Raw genomic sequence first — 23,027 nt, 5'->3', positions numbered from 1 at the left:
ACCTGACGTACTACAAAAAGGATGAAAGAATGGCATGTATGGATCTCCTAGGAGAAGCTCTAGTAGTCCTTGCCAAAACCCTAGTGTCCCAGCCATCATCTGCCTGTTGATGAATACTCAAAATTACCTTAGCCCACAACTTTTCCCTATCCCCTTCAAGCCTCACCTTCAGCCCTACTCTTAGAGACTATTTCCCAATTCACCATACGATCTTTCCTATCTTCCCTTGGTTCCCACAAGAAATTTCTCATCAATTTTTCTAAGACTGCTTATTCTCTCTGGGATCCTAAAAACAGATAAATAATACACTGGCAAGCTAGACAATGTAGACTTTATCAAAGTGATTCTGCCAGTGTCACCCAGAGATAAATAATTCTTCTTCCAAGAGGCTAACCTTTTCGTGAACCTATCAATTACAGGGCTTCAAAGCCATCCTCAAGTAATTTATAGGCCACTATGACACCACAATCCCAGAATTTCAGCCCTTTCCATCATAGCTCTATCCTCCATGTTAATCCCCACCAGACAACTCTTATCAAAATTCACCTTCATGTTTAACATTTTTTCAAAAGGTTGAACTACCAACTCCAAATTTCTAATCCACCTCACATCCTCCCCTTCACATAAAAGAATTGTATCATCAGCAAACTGACATGTTGACATCCCTAATCAAGTGAGGTCCACTCCAAGTATAAGTAACGTAGTCATGGAGAAGCAGGACTGGAAATGGACCAAATGGTGGAGTTTCTGATTTGAAGTGCTCCAAGGTTTTGGAGTGGCACTTGAACACAGATACATGCATATATATTGAAATTTTAAGGTTCCCCACATCCACCTCACATCCTCCCCTTCACATAAAATAAGCATTATTTTCCATTTTAAGAATTTATTTATATTAAAACCCATCTAATATCACTATTTTAAACATTTAGCTAAAGGGTAAAAAACTTAAATCTCCCTTGGGATATCCGACAATTAGTTGCTCTTGCTCATACCTTCACTGTTTTGATAATTCAAAAACTACCTTTGCTAGAAAAGATTTTGTTATCATTCATGGAATGGATAAATTGATTAGGAAGATTTCTTGCTGCCCAGAGATTAGCTGAGGGTTTGCAGAGATTTAATGACACCACCACACACAAAATGGTTTAGGTTCAAGAAGACACCTGGGGTCATACCAGAGGAACAACTCTGGGAAAGGCATTGTTGTCTGAGATGATGCTGTCAACTCTCACCAAGACATTGTCCACCTGAGGGAACAAACCATGGAACTGGCGAGGCACAATGCAGCAACAGCCCAACTCACCTGAGCCGCCCTGTCTAACCTACCAACCTATTTTTTGTCTAACCTACCAACCTACCAGCCTATTTTTGTTACATTAGACTATTGATGGGACATAGCCAACTAAGTGAGGAGAATATAACCTCAATGGATCACGTAGTTTAGAGTGCTGTATCCTTTCTCAGCAGTAATTGTCTTGCTCAAGGAACAGAAGAAGCTAATTTCCTTAATTTAAAGGAAATGCCATAAGGGTATGCTTCCAGTTGCCCATATGCTATTGATGACTTCAAAGGTATGCTTGGAAGTGGATAGTCTCCTTAACAAATTTTGAACAATAACTAAAAAAATATAATCTGCTAGTTAGTGGTGTTGGCAAGCTTACCTATTTGTTTTACATGGATTTCATGTATTTGTGCTGTCCCTTTTTTCTTTCTTTTCTTTAACTATAGCTTGATAACATTTTTTCACCTTTTAATTTCATATCATAGGTTCTAGTACTATCCAATATTTGCATATTTAAGTCTATGTCTTAACACCTTTGCATATCTTCCTAACAAATCTCAAACATAACAGAACTAGAAGCTAAAAATAGTGAGGGGAAAGAACAAAGGAGGGATGGAGGGAGAGGGAGAGAGTTGAAAGATGGGAGAAAGATCCAGCAAACAGGATGTTCGAAGGTTCCAAAGGGGGGAATTACTCTGAAGATTATGTACTTTGTATAATTTCATCATGTTTGTGCTGCCCTACAATTGAGAGTAGACTATGGTGGCGCTTAATAACTCTGTAATCTGATGTCTGAAAAGTCAAAAAGCTATTTTTCAGGTTTGAAGTCTAAAAAGTGGCAGATATGCTTTTCTGCTTTTCAGAGCCTCTGAAAATATAAGAGCGCTTTGGTGTGTTGTTCACAGAACTTGGATTTGAATCGCCCAGCTACTGAATAGTTTCATCCTCTGGTGGCAAATGGAGAGACCTAAACCGCTGACAGCTACTTACTTGTGTTCTCCTACTCCTCTCCCTCTTCTTCTTCTCCACATCTTCTCCCTCTTCGCCGTAGTGACTTACTAACTTCCCCTCCTCTCTATCTTCCCATTTTCCTTCTTTTCCTTATACTTCTCTTTCCCTTCCTATCACTCTTCCTTGGCCTCCTCCTTAGTTGACGAAGTACAGCAGAGCCACTGTTCCTCTTCAACCTCCAAACATCACAGAACATCACCATCATTGTCAGTGCCTACAATACTCGTTGGAGAGGATGTGACACAGATGGTAATGGCAGAAGACGGTGTTCTCTTCTATCATTTTAGAGGAAAGAGCTCGAATTGGGTTTTAAAGAAGGAGCAACATGGGTCATTTCAAAAAGTTTTAGGAGCACTTAGGAATTTGGCTAGGCTTTGAAATGCGTCTAACCACATTAAGCGACTGGGCCATGTCTTACCTTTTCAGACTTATTTTATTTGATCAAAATTTGTTTTCAGACCTAAACATAAATGGGTTGCATGTCTGGAAAGTAAGTTTTTCAGACATTAGATGTCTAAAAAGTGTTATCAAACGCCACCTGTCTCATTTAACATCCCTACCACCCTAGGTGTGTATTCAACCTCAAACTCAACTTGAACAGTGGGGTGGTTCACAGGGTTGTTTCCATTGCTGGAATCAGTCAGAGCAAGAGACTGAAGAGAAAGGTAGGAATGCCTTAGACTTCAGCATCATTGTTTCAGAAAATGGAGAACAAGAGCAGGGAGGGAGGAAAAATCTGAAGAGAAATCTACAGATAATTTCACAAGGGAGAAATGTGATCAATTTTTGGGCTTGGGAACTTCTTCAATCTGGGCCTAGAACTTGTCACATGGTATGATCAAAACTCACTAAACAGGTGCCCTCATTGTGTATGACAAAATCAATCTAACCAAATGAGTTTTGACCACCGGACATATAGGTAATAAAAAATCTGCAATAGCCCATCTGCTTCAATGATGAATGGTTTCTCTAATTGGCTTTCCAGATTATCGTGAGAGAGATGTAAGGGTAGATAAAAGGGACTTTTTAGGTTTTCTAAACAACTTAAATATCATTTGCAGTCACATGCAAAAAGTGAGTGATGGATGGTTAATGGAAGGGTAGTCTCTGTCCGATGACATCTCCCGACAAGGGATATTAGAGTCAAATTAGAAAAGTAAGGATGAGTATGTAATTGTCAGATAGCTTAAGGGAGATTTAAGTATTTATTCCTAGATTGTTTTTCCTCTTTTTTTTGTGGAGTTTGTTGTATATTGGTGATGTCTCGTCAAAGGATTCAATGTACTGTCTTCTCTTTTTTATTTATAAAAATTTTCTTTTTTATTTACTACCAAAAAAATGCAAATTTTCATAAAGGGATCCAGTCCAATCAACATCAGTATAGGCTTTTAACCTTCAGATTGTCATGAGAAGCATATAATAAACTTGTGTTGGTAGTACCTTTCAAGTAACATTGTATTTTTTTTCAACTGAAGCAAGATGAGGAAGTTGAGGCTGATGATTAGCTGACCACATTCACTACATAAGAGATGTCAGGTTGAGCCAGCCATAGATAAAGTAACTTGCCCCACCAACTATTGATACCTACCCTTGTTTGGCAACACACCTCCATCATCCCCACAAATCTTTGAGTAGGATTTATGAAGTATCAGCTGGTTTAGAACCCACTTTGTTTCATTCCTAATTTCCTTCAACAAATTAAGAATACATTTCCTTTGTGAGATGAAGATACCCTTTTTAGAAATTGCATCTTCAATTCCTAGAAAACAAGCTCACCAAGGTCCTTAATTTCAATTTCAATTGCTAAATACTACTTAAATTTATGCATCTTAACCATTCTTGGCAATAAATCCGATTGAAATATGAGGAAGTAGAGAAGAGAAGGGAAGAAGAAAGAAAAGGAGAAGAAAGAAAGGAAGAAGAAAAGGTTTGGAGCAATAGAACAGTGCTGGCGGCGCCAACTTCTATTATATTATATAGGGCGGCAGAAATAAGAAGGGAAAAGACCCTTGTGCCCTTGCTGCAAGTGAGTACAATAACAGAAATAACAGAAAAAAATGCTTTAACTAGCCAAACAGACCCTAATACAAATAACTAAATTATTTCAACACTCCCCCTCAAGTTGGAGCATAGATGTCAATCATACCCAACTTGTCACACAAATCATTGTGCCGCACATGATGAAGACCTTTGGTGAAGATATCTGCAAGTTCTTCTGAGCTGACATATGGAGTACACACTTCTCCATTTACAAGTTTCTCTCTAATAAAATGCTTGTCCACTTCAATGTGTTTTGTCCTATCATGCAGGACTGGATTAGTAGCAATATTGATGGCAGCTTTATTGTCATAGTAGAGTGACATAGGATTGCTCATTACAAAACCCAGTTCACCTAACAGATTTCTTATCCACATGATTTCAGCAACCCCATGAGACATCGCTCTATATTCTGCTTCAGCACTAGATCTAGCCACCACACTTTGTTTTTACTTCTCCATGTGACCAGGTTTCCTCCTACAAAGGCACAATACCCACTGGTAGACTTTCGGTCATCAACTACTTCTGCCCAATCAGCATCAGTATATACTTCCACCTTTAAGTGACCATGTTTCTGGAACAACAAACTAGCTCTGGGAAACTTCTTGAGGTATCTAAGGATCCTCTCTGTAGCTTCAAAGTGAGTTGCCCTAGGATTATGCATGAACTGACAAAGGACACCCACTGCATAAGCAATATCAGGCCTGGTCATAGACAAATACAAGAGTCTCCCTATGAGTCTCTGGAACTTCTTCACATCTTTCAAAAACTCTCCCTGACTGTCTCCCGGCTGATGATTAGATTCAATTGGTGAGTCAATTGGTTTTACCCCCAACTTGCCTGTATCTTTTAGTAGATCTAGTACATATTTCCGTTAGGAAATAAAGATGCCCTTGTGAGAGCGGGCAACTTCAATTCCAAGGAAATAACATAAGGGGCCTAGATTTTTCACCTCAAATTGAGTGGCTAAGAATTTTTTTTGTCTCCGTATTTCAGCCTCCCAATCTCTTGTGATCACTATGGCAACCACATACACAATTAGAGTCGCAATTTTCCCTTCACCTCTTTTCACAAATAGAGTGTGATCTGACTGGCATTGTTTGAACCTCATCTGTTGAACTGCTAAGTGAAACTTACTAAACCAAGCCCGAGGTGATTGTTTCAACTCATATAAAGATTTTTTTTAACTTGCACACCTTTTGTTCACTGCCTTTGGCACAAAAACCTGGAGGTTGGGTCATGTACACTTCCTCTTCCAAGTCACCATTCAAGAAAGCATTTTTGATGTCCAATTGGTGAAGTTCCCAGTCAAGATTTGCTGCCAATGAAAGAAAAATCCTGATAGAGTTCATCTTGGATACTAGAGCAAAAGTCTCTACATAGTCCACTCCATATACCTGAAACCTCTTGCTACCAGTCTAGCCTTGTACCTTTCAACAGCTCCATCAGCCTTGTGTTTCACTGTGAACACCCACTTGCAACCCAGTGGTTCCTTCCCTTCAGGAAGATCCACCAACTCCCAAGTGCCATTTTTGTGTAATGCATCAATTTCTTCCTGCATTGCATCTGTCCATTCAGGTTTAGATAAAGCTTCTACCACATTCTTAGGAACGGGGACACTGTCCACAGAAGAGAGGAATGCACAGAATGAAGGTGAAATGTGATCATAGGACACAAAATTAGAGATAGGATGATTAGTGGTACAAGATCTAACATCCTTTCTCTTAGCAATAGGAACATCAAGATCATTGATGATAGGGGAATCAACATTGAGAGGAACATGCATATCAATAGGAGCAAGTATACTTGGCTGATGAGACGGATCTGCCTCTGGCAAATCTGATGATGTTGGTTGCATAGTGTCAGGTTCCATGGCTCTTGAACTCTGCTGGCTTTTATGGCGACGATGAAAGACCTAGAATGGAGACATTCTGGGTAACGGAGGTAGTTGAGTTTGAGCCGCCTATTTCTCCTCAACCCTACTCTCCTCTTAAGGAGAAACCGAGAAGAAAGGTTGATTCTCAAAGAAGGATACAACAATGGAGACATAGTACTTGTGAGAGGTAGGATCATAGCAACGATACCCCTTTTGAGATAAAGGGTAACCAAGGAAAACACAAGGAATAGCCCGAGGATCAAGCTTACCTCGAGTAGTGGACAAGTTATGGATGAAGCAACGACACCCAAAAACACGCATTAGAATGGTGGACAACGAAGCTGTAGGAAACAAAAGCTGATGTGGGGCCTTATACTCTAGTAACCGAGATGGCATACGGTTGATGATGTATGTAGCACACAAAATTGCATCCATCAAAAAACGTTTTGGCACATTCATATGAATTAATAAGCCACAAGCTACTTTGAGAAGGTGACGGTTTTTTCGTTCAGCAACACCAGTTTGTTGGGGTGTCCTTGCACAAGAGCTTTGTTGAAGTGACCCACTCGAAGCAAAAAACTCCGTGAGATCACTATGGAAGTATTCCTTCACATTGTCCGACTGGAAGATGTGGATTTCAGTTTGGAACTGAGTGAACACCATGCGTTGAAAGTCTTTCATAAATTTTGGCACTTCATCTCTAGATCGCATAGGGTAAACCCAAGTGTATCTAGAGTAATCATCAATCAAGGTAATTAAGTACTTATATCCAACCTCAGTGGGTAGAGTAACAGGGCCCCAAACATCAGAATAAACAATATGAAGTGGAAATTCAGATATTTTATTTCTCAAAGGTAAAGAATTTCTACAATGTTTACTCAATTGACATGTCTAACACTGTAACTGACTCACTGACAAGGACTCAAACAACTTTGGGAACATAACTTTTAATGACTCAAAAGAAAGATGACCAAGACGACTATGCCATAAATAGGCTTGACTCTCACTGGACAAACTCATGGGCTTTGTAGCCACAAGGCCAGCTTTATTCTCCAACACGTAGAGACCATCCGCCATGCTTCCTCTACCAATCGTCTTCCCCGAGGCCAAATCCTGAAACACACATGAAGACAGAAAAAAAATGACTGAACAGTTCAAAGAGTGAGTTATACTACTAATGGACAACAAATTTATAGGTAGTTTCGGAACATGCAGTACATTATAAAGGGTAAGGCCGAGTGGGAGAGGTATGGTACCTTGGCTAGTTATGGTAGAGAAAGAACCATAAGCTAGTCTCACCTTATCTCTCCCAGAGAGAAGGTTATATGTCTGAAATAAATATAACTTACCGATCATGTGGTTTGAGGTTCCGGAGTCAATAACCCAAGGAGAATCAGTGGTATGTGATGACACACAAAGGTAGTGGTAGCGTTACCTGATGTAGACGCGAAGGAGGTAGAGGGAGTAGGACCAGAATCCATCTGGCGGAGAGTCCTACCATACAATTCCAAATGGTCACGAAAGGAGTTGATAATTTCTTCCTTAGGGTCAGAACCGGGATGCCTCTCCTGAGTTACCAATGGACTAGTCTCTGGAGATGCCATATTAGCTGAGTTATACTTTTTCTGATTCTGTTAACTTGGTTTCTTGCCCTGATCAGGCGTTGACTTCTTACTCAAATCCTATGCCCATTTAGGTTTTCCATGGAGATCCTAACATGTATCTCTAGTGTGTCTCGTCTTCTGGCAGTGAGTGCACCAAAGTTTACTCTTATCATCTGTTCTCTTCTGAGAGTCACCTTTCTTAAAAGCACCTCCGACATTTGTATCTGAATTTCCCCAGACAGCTAGGGCAACTGACTCCCCCTCTACACAATTCATCACATTTCTTCTATTCTCTTCTGACTGCACTAAGGCATACACCTCCTGAATTGATGGCAAGTCTTTACCACCCAAGATCTGCACCCTGATGGACTCATATGAAGGATTCAGCCCTAGGAGGAAGGCAAGGACCCGTTGCTGAGATACAAGTGACTTATACGCCTTTGCATCTTCATCACACTTCCAATTCACATTATGGTAGTGATCAAGTTCTTTCCATATCGATGTCAAATCAGAATAGTACATCGAGAGACTCTTCTCCCCTTACTTGCAAGTAGAGGATTCAACTTGCAGTTGGTATATCTTGGCATAGTGTCTCTATTCTGAATAGGTGGACTTCGCTTGTTCCCATATCTCACAAGCAGTTTCAGCCCACATAAAAGTCTTCCTTACCTGTGGAAGCATGGATACCAAGAGTCATGATATCACCATACTATTCTCTTGGTTCCACCTATCATATTCAGCACTTCCGTTCTTCGGTTCCTTCACTCTCCCATTGATGTATCCTATTTTCCCCCTAGCAGTGATGTAGAGTTTTATTCCCCTAGACCACTCAAGGTAGTTTAGACCATCAAAGGGAATAACAGCCATGGAGAAATTCATATCCATTCCCCCACTCACTCCATTGTGGCTCCCTGAAATCTCTGAAGTAGCAGAATTCTCAGACGACATGGTAAATACAAGGTTTTTTTATCTAAACTCTCAACTTAGGATCCCTCCTTATATCGACAAAAGATCCACACACAACAATTCAATTTTGGACTTAATCTGAGCACAAAAAACAGCACCAATTTCCAAAGAAGAACTATGACGAGACTGATTTTCAGATCTGCATGAAGAACAGTCCCAGCCTACTGGTTTTCCAGTAAGTTCCACCACAGCATTAATCAATAAGAGAGATCCTAACACACATGAAATCAGACTAACGAGCAGAGAAAACAGGTCATCTATGACTTACAGTCACCTTTTCATAGGTACAGGATTAAACATTCCAACAAATAAAAAATATAACCCTCACAAAAGTCTGCCGACATTCAGTGGTTTGGATTCATTTGTTCTCCACTTGGTACACAACCAAGGAAAGAAATAAAAAAAGAAAGAAAACTTTAGGGTTGTACCAGTTGCAGATCTGATTTGATCAGCCCAGATTCAGTCCTCCGTTCCGCCCAGATTCAGCAACTTGAAGAGAAAAAACTTGGTCGCCCAGATTCAACAGCCTTTCTTTGATACCATCTTGGCAATAAATCCGATTGAAATATGAGGAAGTAGAGAAGAGAAGGGAAGAAGAGAGAAAAGGAGAAGAAAGAAAGGAAGAAGAAAAGGTTTGGAGCAATAGAACAGTGCTGGCGGCGTCAGCTTCTATTATATTATATAGGGCAGCAGAAATAAGAAGGGAAGTGACCCTTGTGCCCCTGCTGTAAGTGAGTATAATAACAGAAATAAAAGAAAAAAAACGCTTTAACTAGCCAAACAGACCCTAACACAAATAACTAAATTATTTCAACAACCATTATCAATATATCATTACTAGTAATCACTATATCATCCACACACACTATCAAAATTATGACCAAGTCTCCATCTCTTCTCATAAAGCATGATTAGCATACGACTGTCTATATGTGTATAAGCCACCTTCTGATGAGCATCTCTGAACTGATCAAACGAAGCTTAAGGAGATTGCTTGAACCCATAGATGGACTTCTAAAGCCTACAAAACCTTGCCCTTCCCACTTACCTATAGACTTCTAAACCTATTAATTAAGAGTGTTCTGTCCTCCCTTCCCACTTACCTACTATCACTGTTCCTTATTCCAGCCAGCACTGCCAAGACAATTGAAAAGAAAATGCAAGACTTTTTCTGAGAAGGGTAGAAAAATGAATTTAATTGCAGCTGGTCAAATGGAGCAAAGTTTGTATCCAAAGAAAGCAGGGGGTTTAGGGTTGAGGAAGCTTAGGAAATGTAGGCTTGTCTGGCCAAGTGGCTTTGGAGGTGGAATGAGCAACCCAATGCTTTGTGGAGAAGGATTATTTTAGCTAAATATGGTGCCACTAACTTAAATTGGGAGCCAGGGGAGACAAGCATGTCTTTTGGGTGTGCCGTTTGGAGAGGCATCCAAAAAGCTCTTGTGGAGTTAGAAAAGGAATCAAGTATGCAGTGGGATATGGTACGAGAATTAAATTCTGGTCTGATACTTGGTGTGGAGATCATCCACTTAAAGAGAGATTCCCTAACTTCCTTGAGATTGCACAAAATAAAGATTGCTTGGTTGCTGAAGACTAGAACTTAGCTTGAGATCACCTGCACTAGAGCTTAGAGTGTGTGATCCATCACCTAAATGGTAGGAACTGAAACAAGAAGACATACATTTCCTGTGGTTAGAAGCACATGAATAAATAAGTCAGGAAGGCATGGATACATGGCAATCAATGGAATTACTTGACTTAGAAAAAGGCTATAGAGGGACCAATGCGTTCAGAGGAGTTGGCATTACTATTGCTTTCCAATTGAGTTAGGTGGCAACTGAGTTTGTCAATCTTGGTCTTGGCACTAAGGTTTCTCCATGACTAGAACTGATTGATGTAAGATCACCTGTTGAAGCCTCTGTACCAGCAATGACTTGGCTGGTTTCAACTCCAGATGCAGATCCCAACACCTTTCTCTTGCGTGTTTTGGTCTTTTACAATAATCACACATAGTCTCTTCTCCTTCTACTGCTTGAGCCCCTTTAGAAATTCTACTCAGCATTATTACTTAGAATATGTTTGTGTGTAAAATCTGTTAGAGTCGACTAAAGTGGGGTATTCTAGTATTTTCCATTTAAGTAATGTGTTATTTATATGTCTCATACATATGCAGGGGCATTTCTGTCTTTGCATACTGTTTTGGTAAATTTAAATAGATGGTCGACTGGGTTAGACTCTTTGTCTTCCCAATTCGACACTTATCTCTTCTAATTCTTCTCTCCCTTCTCTCTCTTCTCTCTCTTCTATCTCTGTTTGACTGGACTTCTTTCACATGGTACCAAAGCACCACTAATAAAGGAAGATTACAGCTTCAATCGATCAGCTCTATTTCCCTCCTTTTTTTATTTTATTTTCATTTTTTTTCTGGTCTGTGCAGTCTGGAGTAGGTGGTGGAGAAGGCTGTGGCAAAACCGAAACATCTGCGGCAATCCCTTTGACAGTCCTAGGGTTTCGGTGGCTTGACTACTGATGAAAGGGGGAGAATGTGACAGTCCTAGTGAAAGAAAAAAATTGTGGACTGCTGTCACTATGTGTGACAGCCATGGTGGTCTAGTAGGTATAGTCGTGGTGGTCTGAACCTTCTAATGAGCAGTTTCAAGAGGGATTTTCTGTGGTTATAAAACTGCCTGTTCGCAGTACAGTAGTGTTCAAAGTGGCCGAATGCATGCTAGGGCAAGTTCGTGGTGATTATGAGTGTGTTGGTTTAGTGTTTGAAGAACAGTAGTTGCAGTGTTTGAAGAACAGTAGTTGCAATATTTGGAACTGATATTTTTTTGTGACGGGCAGAACCAGCTTCGTAGATTGAAATGGCATCGATGGTGATGTGAGTAGTGACCAAAAATTGAGTGATGATCTCCTCTGATTTTTTAAGTGTGCAGATGACATCCATCAAACTAAATGGTGAAAACTATGTTCCGTGGGCCAAGTCAGTGGAAGCATTTCTTAAGGCTAAGAAGAAAGTGAAACATGTACGGGAGGAGAAACCTACTGCTGAATCTCCGAGTTTCAGTGATTGAGAGCAAGAGGATGCTCAAATCATGACGTGGTTGTGGAACAGTATGGAGCCTAAAATCAGTGTTAACTTCATGTTTTTAGATACAACGATGGATATATGGGGACATGCCAAGAAACTCTATTATGGACAAGACAACACTACAAGGGTTTATCAGCTTTATCAGAAATACTTCAGTTTGTAGTAGGGAAATCAAACCCTTGAAGAATATTATGCCAGTGTAAAAAATCTTCAGAATGAACTTAATGTCTATCATCCCTTAACTCCGGATGCCAAAATTCAGCAGCAACAAAGGGAGTAACTAGTTGTTACCTAGTTCTTGGTGGGGCTGAAAGCAGAGTATGAACTTGTCAAAGCACAGATATTGAGGGGGGGGGGGGTTGCTCTCCCTACTCTAGAAGAAGTGTTTGCCCGTCTCCGTAGGATATCTCTTAGCCCCACAAAGAGTAACACCTCCCAATAGATCTTGTTGGCACTCGAGGTGGCTCTTATGGGCACAGAGGAGGTGGTCGTACAGTTAAGAGTGGTCGTGGTAACCCTATGGTTGGTTGTAGCAATGGAGGAGGTTGTGATTCAAGGGGAGGCCGTGCTAGAGGAAGGGGAAGCACTACTAGGAATGCACACATTGTAGGAGAGAAGGACACGCAGTTAACTTCTGCTATGATCTGCATGGCCCACCATCCACATGGGTTAATATGCAACTGTTGGTGGTAGTGAAGTCAGTGATACTCAACCAGTTGATCCAACATCTTCTATAGTCACAACTACTTATGGGAAGGAGATGGCGAGTATTTCAAGAGAGGAGTATGAGAGATTCCTTCAGGCCACTTCACATCAAAATACTGCTCAGGTATGGCTTGCCTAGCATCCAAACTTTCACCCTGGATAATTTACTCTGGAACCTTTGATCACGTGACCGGGACTCCAGGTGTGTTTTCCTCCCATTCTCCAACCTCCGCATCAAATAATGCTACCCTTGCCAATGGATTTACTTCCCCCATTTACGGTGTTGGTAATGTAAACACAACATCTCTTTCTTTGTCTTCTGTTTTATATGTTCCCAAGTTTCCTTTTAATCTTATGTCTATTAGTAAACTAACAAAATCCCTCAATTGTTCTATCACATTTTACCATTCCTCTTGTGTTTTTCAGGATCTAACGATGGAGAAGAAGATTGGTGGAGGACATGAAGCTTGCAGATTGTATTACCTTGATGGTGGTGGTACTACATTTGCACTTCAAACCTCTTTAACTCCTCTTTAGTGGCATTGTAGACTCGGTCATCCATCTCTTAAAGCTCTCAAGCTCCTTGTTCCGTCATTGAGTCGTTTGTCTTCTTTGTAGTGTGAGTCGTGTCAGTGTGGGAAACACCATTGGGTTTCCTTCAGTCTTAGAGTTGATAGTCGTATGTTGAGTCCTTTTGATTTAGTTCATTCAGATGTTTGGGGTCTAATCAGAATTGAGTCTTATAATGGTTACAGATATTTTGTTATCTTTGTTGATGACTGTTCAACTATGACATGGCTTTATTTAATGAAAGAAAGAAGTGAATTATTTTCCACTTTCCAAAAGTTTCATGATATTTTGTTATCTTTGTTGATGATTGTTCAACTATGACATGGCTTTATTTAATGAAAGAAAGAAGTGAATTATTTTCCACTTTTCAAAAGTTTCATGCTGAAGTGCGTAGTATTTTCTTTCTTCATTTCAACAGTACTTGGAACAACGTGGTATTCTTCATCAGACATCCTGTGCCCACACCCCTCAACAAAATGGTGTGGCTGAGAGGAAGAATTGACATCTACTTGAAACAACTTGGTCTCTTCTTCATCATATGAATGTTCCTAAATGTTTTTGGAGTGATGCAGTGCTTATTGCTTGTTTTCTTATTAATCGCATGCCCTCGTTCATTCTTGATAGTCGTTCTCTGTTCTCTATCTTATTTCCCACTTTGTCTCCATATCTCCCGACTCCTAGGATCTTCGGGTGTGTGTGCTTTGTTCAGAATCTTGGTCCTGGCCTAAACAAGTTGGATGTTGGCTCCATTAAATGTATCTTCCTTGGCTACTCTAGGACCCAGAAAGGGTATAAATGCTACAATCCTATTAATTGGAAATCCTTTGTTTGTCCTGATGTTACATTTTTTGAATCGATGTCGTATTTCTCAGGTTCGGATATCCCTCCTTATCCTACAGAGGTTCCTATTCCTCTTCCGGTTGGTAATTCCATTCCAGTGGTTCCCATTATGACTGAGTCTCCACCTTCCCCAATGCAGGAACGTACTAAAAGACCAATCCGTCAAGTGTATACTCACCGACAAAGACAAGCACCTCCACCACCTTCTAGTCTGCCTACTGATCCAGTTCCTCTTCCGGTTGGTAATTCCATTCCGGTGGTTCCCATTATGACTAAGTCTCCACCTTCCCCAATGCAGGAGCGTACTAAAAGACCACCAATCTGTCAAGTGTATACTCACCGACAAAGACAAGCACCTCCACCACCTTCTAGTCTACCTACTGATCCAGTTACTTCCACACCCGAATTGCCTTCTGATCTTGACCTTCCTATTGCATCGCGAAAAGGAAAACGTAGTTGCACTTTACTCCCCATATCCAATTATGTTTCTGTATCTCACCTTTCCGCTTCCCATCGTGGGTTTATTTCTCTGTTATCCTCTATATCCACACCTAAGGATATTCAAGAGGCCCTTACCTCGCCAAGGTGGCGAAAAGCTATGAAGAAGAACTCTCTGCTCTTCATCACAATCATATGTGGGAACTCACCAATCTTCCCCCAGGTAAGCATGTTGTTGGTTGTAAATGGGTGTATACTGTTAAGTATCTACCAGATGGAAGAGTGGAATGCCTGAAAGCTCGTTTAGTTGCAAAAGGATACTCTCAACTTTATGGTGTAGACTATGTAGAAACTTTTTCCCTTGTTGCGAAGATTGGCTCAGTATGTGTGTTGATTTCCTTAGCTGTCATGCATGATTGGCCTCTATTTCAGCTTGATATTAAAAATGCCTTCCTCCATGGTAATCTTCTAGAGGAAGTGTACATGGAGCAACCACCAGGGTTTGTTGCTTTGGGGGAGGATGGTAAGGTGTGTAAGCTCAGGAAGGCGAACTATGGGCTCAAACAGTCTCCTCGTGTTTGGTTTGGCAAATTTAGTGAAATGGTGAAGGAGTTCGGAATGAGACAATGTCAAGTTGACCACTCAGTATTTAGCTATGACTCTTAGGCCGGGAAGATCTTGCTAGTAGTTTATGTGGACGACATAGTCATAACTGGCAGTGATAGAATTGGGATTGATAGATTGAAGATATTTCTAGAAGATCACTTTCAAACAAAAGATCTTGGAAAGTTGAAGTATTTCCTGGGTATATAAGTTGCTAGATCAAAGCAAGGCATGAACCTATGTCGACGGAAATATGTTCTTGACCTATTGGAAGAAACAAAACTACTAGGTGCTAAACTAGCTGAAACTCCCATGGAACTGAATGAGAAGTTGGGAAGTGATATAGGTGAATTATTTGATAATCCTGGAAGGTATAGAAGGCTAGTGGGAAAACTGAATTATCAAACTATCACTTGGCCTGATATCTCATTTACTGTCAGTGTGGTAAGCTAGTTTATGCAAAGTCCTCGAGTGCCTCACTGGGATGCAATTCTTTGGATTGTGCAGTATTTGAAGGGGGTTCCAAGCCATGGGTTACTGTACAAGCCAGGAGGTGATCTTGAAATAGTTGGATATACCGACGCAGATTGGGCTGGCTCTATATCAGACAAGAGATCCACTACGGGTTATTGCACCTTTCTTGGAGGAAATCTAGTGACATGGAAGAGTAAGAAGCAGCCTGTGATGGCAAGGAGCAGTGCAGAAGCAGAATACAGGGCCATGGCACACACTACATGTGAACTAGTGTGGTTGAAGAATCTATTGTAGGAAATCGGTTTCTCAATAAGCAAACCCATGAAGCTATATTGTGAAAATCAAGCTGCAATTCATATATCATCCAACCCAGTTTTTCATGAGAGAACTAAACACATAGAGGTATATTGCCATTTTGTAAGGGAAAAAGTTCTTAATGATGTCATAAGCACAGAGCATGTGAGAACAGGTGATCAGTGGGCAAATCTGTTCACAAAAGGGTTGAGTTCGGGAAGAGTGAGCTATATATGTAACAAGCTGGAATTATATGATATATACTCTCCAGATTGAGGGGGAGTGTTAGAGTCGACTAAAGAGGGGTATTCTAGTCTTTTCCATTTAAGTAATGTATTATTTATATGTCTCATACATATGCAGAGGCATTTCTGTCTTTGTATACTGTTTTGTTAAATTTAAATAGATGGTCGACTGGGTTAGACTCTTTGTCTTCTCAGTTAGATACTTTTCTCTTCTTCTTCTCTCCCTTCTCTCTCTTCTCTCTTTTCTATCTCTGTTCAACTGGACTTCTTTTACAAAATCATATTGAGGATGCCCCCTACCAAAAAACTCAAAAGACCTGGAGCTTCTCATTATGCTTCCTAAATTGCTCCTCATGAAAGGAATCTCTTAACTTGAGTGGCTCCAGATGATCTATCTCTTCCCATAGTGACTGAAGAGTGGAAAAATATAAAGCCACAGATCTCTGCCTCTGTCTGAAATTATTGGCTTCCCTGCACAACCAAGTAGACTCTGACAGTGTTATGAATCTAAGAATAGGTAGCTGAGAGCCTGAGACCCTGTTTTGTACCTCCTTGGCAGTTCACAAAAACAGATGATTCCTTGCTTATGTGGGGTTGCCTAGACTCAATCACTCAGCCAACCACGTCACAATCATGAGGTCTTCCTATTGCCACCAAGCAAGATTAAGATCTCCAGGAAAAGGTTTATGCTCTTCTTTGATTATCTCATTTTTCCATTTCCTCCAATATACACCTTCGTGAACTGAGTCCACTCCAAGAAAATAATTCCATCAAATTTCAGTGGTAAGCTGGATATTAGGGCTATCATCAATTCCACAACAAATTTCCAAAAGCTCCCTTCAATTCTTCAACCCCCTCACCATCTATCAGTCAATAAATTCATAGAGGTACTTGGGTAGATATTCTTCACACCAGAAACAGCACTTAATGACTCAACTAGATGGGAAAAACATAAAGAACAGTCCTCCAACAGCCCTATCAATATGATTTCAGCACATAGCGGAGAGAGAAAACAAGATACGGGGCTAGGCAGTAAATATATAGTAGAAAAAACATTATTGTATCATCAAATCAAGTGAGATCAAATGTGGAGCAATGAGAAACTTCATATGGATCTAATAGAGCAGGATCCAATGATCGAAAACTTCACATAAGCAATAGATATAGTGAAACATTCAAATCTTATTTTCTTGATTTTCTCAGAAGAATTCCATGGACAGCAGGATGAGCTGGTTGTACAGTTAGCCATGGTTACTGTAGTTGAACCCTCTTCTGTAGGTTTCTTTGATACCAAGTTGTGCAATGTATGTTTGAGAAAAAAAGAGAGGAAAGAAATAAGAGAAGAAAAGAATAAGAAGAGAAAAATAAGAGAAAAAAGAGAAACGTTTGAGGCATTCAATAATGAGTGTTGTCCTTTCCATTAGAGACTTTATACGAATGGACAAAGGATTACAATTTTGCTCTCCATTAGTATAAACCATCATTAGACAAAAACACCTTCAACTAGGTGTGCCTCTCAACTGTTTCAAACATTCATGGTCATGATTCAAAATGCAATTCTTATCACGAATAGCTTGAGTCATGGTTTTAATATGAAAAATGACCATACCCAGGCAGTTACAGGCACTAGGGTCCAAGCACAATCATGAAAAGCCATATAATCAAACTCTCTGTCCTTGAGGTTGAGTCTTTGGGATTGTCTCAACATCATTCATTTGCCTATTAGATATTTCATGACACGATTATGGCAATGTTCCACCTGCAATCTTTCTAACACGATAAATACGTTCTTCCTTGTAATGATACTTACGGTGGTCTATTTTTAAATCTTGGTGACATAGCTGCTAGGAACTACTGACCATAAACCAGGTCCAGTAATTGCAAGTGCAGGAGGATTTGGTACAATTTGTGTTTCATTTCTTCTCCACCAAGGTGATATTTTTAAATTTTGTGTGGTTTTGTATTGTGAAGGATGGTCTTTATATCTCTTACTTGTCCTACTTTAATATTTTATTTGTTATTGATCAAAAAGGAAAAAATTAGAAGAAATAAAAACCAATAATAACGTTTCATGGCAATATATGAGGGGACAGTTGATTTGGAAAAGGTGAATGAACTAGGAGGTCAGCACATGCTTTAGCTGACTCTTTAGCAAAGCAAGGGGTTGATCGGGAGACATTGTTTTGGGCTGTTTTGCAATCTGATTATATGATGAGGGGTCACCTTATGCCTCTGTAGGTGACAGCTGTATTTCTTCTCATATTAAGTTAATGAAAGTTACTTTTTCCTATAAAAAAATGGTAGAGGTGGAGGTAAGGCTCTGGGGGTTGCCTATTCTTGGAGGGGAGGATTTTGCTAGGAAAATGTTCAAAAAGTTGGAAGATATCCAATGCCTGTGACAGAAAAATGGAAATTCTAGTTTGGGCTCTGAAAAGAATGTCGTCAACTCAAGGCCATATTGTGTCCAAAAGAAGTTGAGATGCTTAAAGAAGGTGGGGCTGGTTGTAAAGGAAAGGAAAAGGTGGTTTCAGTCGGTCTTTTTCAGAGGAATGTGGTTTTGGAGTTGGAGAGAATCTATAACGATCAAAGGGGTCTGAGGGATGTAAAGAAGAAGCCTAATGCTGTAAGACATTTCAACAATCAGAAATTCCTTGGAACATTCTAGGTTTCAAAAGTGTTTGCATGGTTAAAAGGGATTTGTTCAAAATTGGGCCTCCTAAGAAAGTGAAAGAAATTAAGTCTTTAGGAGAAGTAAAGAGGTTCGTATATAATCACCTTTTAGGTTTGGGGGGTGGGGGGATGGTTCCTGTTTGATGTATGTTTTTTAAAGGGGTGCGGGCTGGTTGTTGGAGGTGAAGCTTGCTCTTTTTCTCTTGGGTGACTGCGTCACTATCCTTTTTTTCCTAATAAAATTTTTCCTTTTATTATAAAAAAGGCACTGCATAGTTATTTGAATATGCCTTTGTATAAATGTTATTTATAGACATGGTACAGTTCTCATCTTTTGCTTATTTATGCCTTTGTGTCAGAACGACCGGTAATATACTCAGGAAGTAATGCACCAGCATGGGGACCTTTGAAACTTCCTCATCAGGTGATGGCTCACCAGGTCTGCTCCTCTCTCTCTCTCTCTCTAATCAACCTCTCTCAATAATCAACCTGGTTGTTATGTTTGGCAGATGGATTTTGTGGCAGAGCTTAGACGTGCAATACGTACTGCAAATGCCAAGGCTGATGCCTAAAATCCTCGGTGCAACTTCCTAGGAGTAATGTTTTGGTTCTGAACTTGTATATCAGATTTAAGCCAATGCTTAGAAGAGCCTTCTTGGTTTATTAAACCAAGATGCTGCTTATCATTTAGACCATACATTATTTGTATTACAGAAGCACAGTGAGAACCACTAGACACATGCAAGAATCATTTCTTATCTGTTTCTGTTTTTCTTCACAAAGCTCTCTATCGTGGATCCTGGCAATGGATGGATGGAAGAAGAAAACAGAGTGGTGCAATCACTTTTAGAAAATCTACTAAGACAAAAAATTAAGAGTCAACTTAGTTCTGGTAGTACCCACTGGATGATATCGCTATGGATCAACACAGAAGGATCAAAGTGCTCTTCTGGTTTTGCCTGTGCAATCATGCAAACTTATGGAAGCCAACTACGACTTTGTTTCCCCATGTGGTGTGGCAATCGGCATAGAAAAATAATAGGTTGTCTTGCAAATATGCTAACCTTGCTCATGTCCAGTCCATTTCTTCTCTTTAAATTGCTTTGGTAAAATTTGAATAATCTGGTTTGGATCTAGATTTCTTTCTTGGGGTAGAAGATTTGGTTCTATTAATAACTGCTTGATTTGCATAACAACCCAAAATGAATACTATTCATTAGTAAGATAAAATTTCAAAAATCCTGGATTCTGTTGATTCCATATTTAAATCTGTGCCTTGTATCCATCGGGTGCACTAGCTGAGCTATTGTTTTAAGTTGAGAGGAAGTGGTGGATGCGAGTCAGGTGACAACGTTGTATAACTTGTATTACAACTGCTTGTTTCCTTGTCCGTGCTGTACAAGAGTTTCGACTTTCAAGTCGAGATTATACCGTCAATAGGACTCATATGAAGCAATGTTCAGATAACCGGACTGGGTATAGAACCGGAGAAGGGAGAGGTTCATGAGTCAGAGGTTTGACTGGGGTTGAACCGGAGGTCGAACTGTGATGATGTGGCATGTACATTTATATACAAGTCATATAACATATTTTACAACTTTTAGTCTTTTACTCTATTTAAATATGGTGGATGGGCGGTAAGATTCTTAATTTTTAAAACAAATGACTAGGTTAAAGCCTTTTGACTTACATTCTCTTTAAAATATGTGGACAATAATATAATATGTATAATAAATAATCATTAATTTAGTATAAGTAAAGAGATGGATTAGTGGCAAAAGAGATCTTGGGCTCAAATCTTATTAACATTTTAAAGTCACTTATATACGGACCTGAGCGGTTTCATGAAATTGAAACCGGTTCATCAGTTTTTAGGTTCAACCGGCCTGTCAGGTGGTTTTCAGCAGGCTTTGAATAAGTTTAGTTATTGGGGGTATGACCGAAACTATCAAGGTCTCGGGTTACGGTTCAAATTGGTCCGTTCCAGTTTTCTAAACATTGATATGAAATTCCCCTTGATTCGCTGGTCTTACAATTATTGTTACGAAACATTTTTATTGACTGGCTTTAAGGGTAGGCTTTTGTTAGTGGCTTGATTCCACCGTCGGATGGCCGCTGCATGCATCTTGGTGGTGATTATATGGAAATCACAGAATAAAGTGGTTTTGACCACCAGAATTTCAAGCTGACTTTTGCTAAATGGTCTAATTCGTGGTGGATGTTAAAGCGAGTTCGGATTTGGTCCTGACAGAACCGTTCTCACAACCATTTGCAGCTGTGCATTGGAAACATGTCGGTACTTGTATGCTTTTTGATGGAGAGATATTCTGAATGTATGGCTGCCAGGGACTGTGAGGACAGTCTTGTGAGGAGTCCGGATTTCCTACCCGCACACCTCCCACATAATATCGCAACTATACATGAGGAACATTTCATCCTCTTACATGCTACTATGCACAAGGAAATGTTCCCAATGCATGGAGGTAGTGTCATGTGAGTAGGCATGGGTAAAAATCTTGTGGGCAGGAGATCTGGAGTCACTTGTTAGGACCAAATCTCATTTCTGTTAGGCTTTGTTTGGAAGGAGTGCAAATACATATAGAATGCAAAATCTTATATTTTGTATGCATTTGCACCGTACATATTTGTATTTGTCCTCCGTCCAAACAAAGCTTTAGAGAGTTTGTTTTAGGGATTTTGAAGGGGGTGGGGGGTGGGAGTTGGTCGATGGGATTGACCAAAAAACCTATGTTCTTTTTTCAAATTTATATGGGGATCGAGGAATGTTTATTTTCTTAGGTATCACTTATCCATCTCCTAGGTGGATAAATTAAATTTCCAATCTAGGGGAAAGTTGCAAACACTTGGATGAGATAAAAATGCCCCTTTTGATAATGAAATTTTTATGGCTAAAGTGATCATTATTTTATTTACCTGAAAAATAAAAGAACATGTACATGCACTTACCCGATTAAATATTTCCCAAGAAACAATTACCTGGATAAATACATTTACCAGATAAATAACTTACCAAAAAATGAACACGACCTTAAAATTGAGATTGGCTTCAGTCAGTGCAAGGCTCGTTCGAACACTGTTTGAACAGCCTTTACAGCCTTGCATTGGGAACATCTCTGCACTTCTATGCTTTATTTCATGGGGAGATATTTCCAATGCAAAGCTATGATGATTGTTTGAACGGGCTTTGCACTGACTGAACCCCATTTCTTAAAATTACCTCATTGAAAAGGAAAAACTTTTCAAAAACAAGAAGGCATGATTCTATCATTCACCGTGAATTTGACAGTTTCCTCTTATGATAAGAGAAGAAGTTTTTTCCAGAGAAGAAGCTTCATCATAAACATGTGCTTAATTTTATGATTGGATCTCCACTTATCTCTGTAGACTTTGTCAACCTAACGACCCAGCATCTCTACTTTGAGCAGGGCCTCACGCAGTGGACCAGGCCTCCTGAGGAGTATATCGGTATATGCTATTAATGTAGACGGTATGTGGAAAAATTATGTTGGCAGCTGGGGTAGTTTGATAAGTGACTCTGATGGCACTTTTGTTACGGCAAGAGCATCTGAATGGCCTCCTGCTTAGGTCTGTTTTGAAAATCGAGTTGGGTCTTGATCGTATCAGATTGCACTCCAGATCTCCTAAGATCTGAGCTCATCAGATTGAAGTATGATGCTCAAATGGTGTTTTTTTTTTCATTATTAAATGATTTATAGATTCTATATTTAAAATGCGGTTGCTTATATTTAAAATTTAAAATTTATTAAAATGCAGTTGCCTATAGATTCTATATAATTTAAAGGGAAAATTATAGTCAAAGTCAGTTGTACATTTTAAATTAGGTTGTAGGTTGGTTCAGAAACCAATAGAACTTTGATAACTGGCTCTACATTTCAAATTATAAAATCCCCTGCCATATCATCGAAGGCTTATGTGGCTATTGCCAATATGAGACTCTTAATCCATATTGGACACACCAAAAAGCCTATACTGAAAATAGGTTCTCAGTTTCTCTCCCACTTCCTCTGTCTCTTAATCTCCCTCCATTCTCTCTCATTCTCATAGTCATCTCTCAATCTCCCACTCCCTCTATCTCTCCCACTCTCTCAGTTTTGATTTGTAGCTAAATCAAAACCTCTCTTTCAATCCATTGTTCTCCTTTAATCTTTCTCCCGCTCCCTCTTTCATTCTTTTTTTTTTTTTCTTACAAACTTATACAATATTAATAAGATCGTATAAAAGAACTAAAGGGACTAACCACTTGTACAATCAAATTATAAATTTCTATCAAGTTGGT

At 39.7% G+C, this 23,027-nt stretch overlaps 1 protein-coding gene and 1 long non-coding RNA gene across 5 annotated transcripts in view; both read left to right on the top strand.

Annotated features, from left to right (window-relative positions):
* Nucleotides 1–19,491, top strand: part of LOC148845861 (uncharacterized) — a 39,849-nt gene extending 20,358 nt beyond the window's left edge. Inside the window, exons 5-6 of one of the 3 annotated variants that reach the window (XM_088953407.1) lie at nt 19,069–19,133; nt 19,219–19,491. In XM_088953407.1, coding sequence (XP_088809533.1) covers nt 19,069–19,133; nt 19,219–19,281 — 128 coding nt within the window. In that variant the 3' untranslated portion in view covers nt 19,282–19,491. Of the gene's footprint in view, nt 1–19,068; nt 19,149–19,218 lie in introns of all 3 variants that reach the window. The other 2 variants (XM_088953406.1, XM_088953405.1) reach the window with 2 other exon arrangements.
* Nucleotides 12,497–13,233, top strand: LOC148845862 (uncharacterized). 2 transcript variants are annotated; one of them, XR_016101900.1, is made up of 3 exons: nt 12,497–12,699; nt 12,778–12,861; nt 13,002–13,233. It is a non-coding gene; the product is annotated as an uncharacterized LOC148845862 (long non-coding RNA). The 2 variants fall into 2 exon arrangements; XR_016101901.1 differs by having other exon boundaries at nt 12,561–12,699; nt 12,778–12,866; nt 13,002–13,132.
* Nucleotides 19,492–23,027: the final 3,536 nt, after the last annotated feature.

The sequence above is a fragment of the Nelumbo lutea genome, chromosome 7, assembly GCF_056320005.1.
Source record: "Nelumbo lutea isolate HS-2025 chromosome 7, American lotus-T2T, whole genome shotgun sequence".
Lineage (NCBI taxonomy): Eukaryota > Viridiplantae > Streptophyta > Magnoliopsida > Proteales > Nelumbonaceae > Nelumbo > Nelumbo lutea.
Note: the sequence above shows the minus strand (reverse complement) of the source record. Positions and strands in the feature narration are given on the sequence as shown.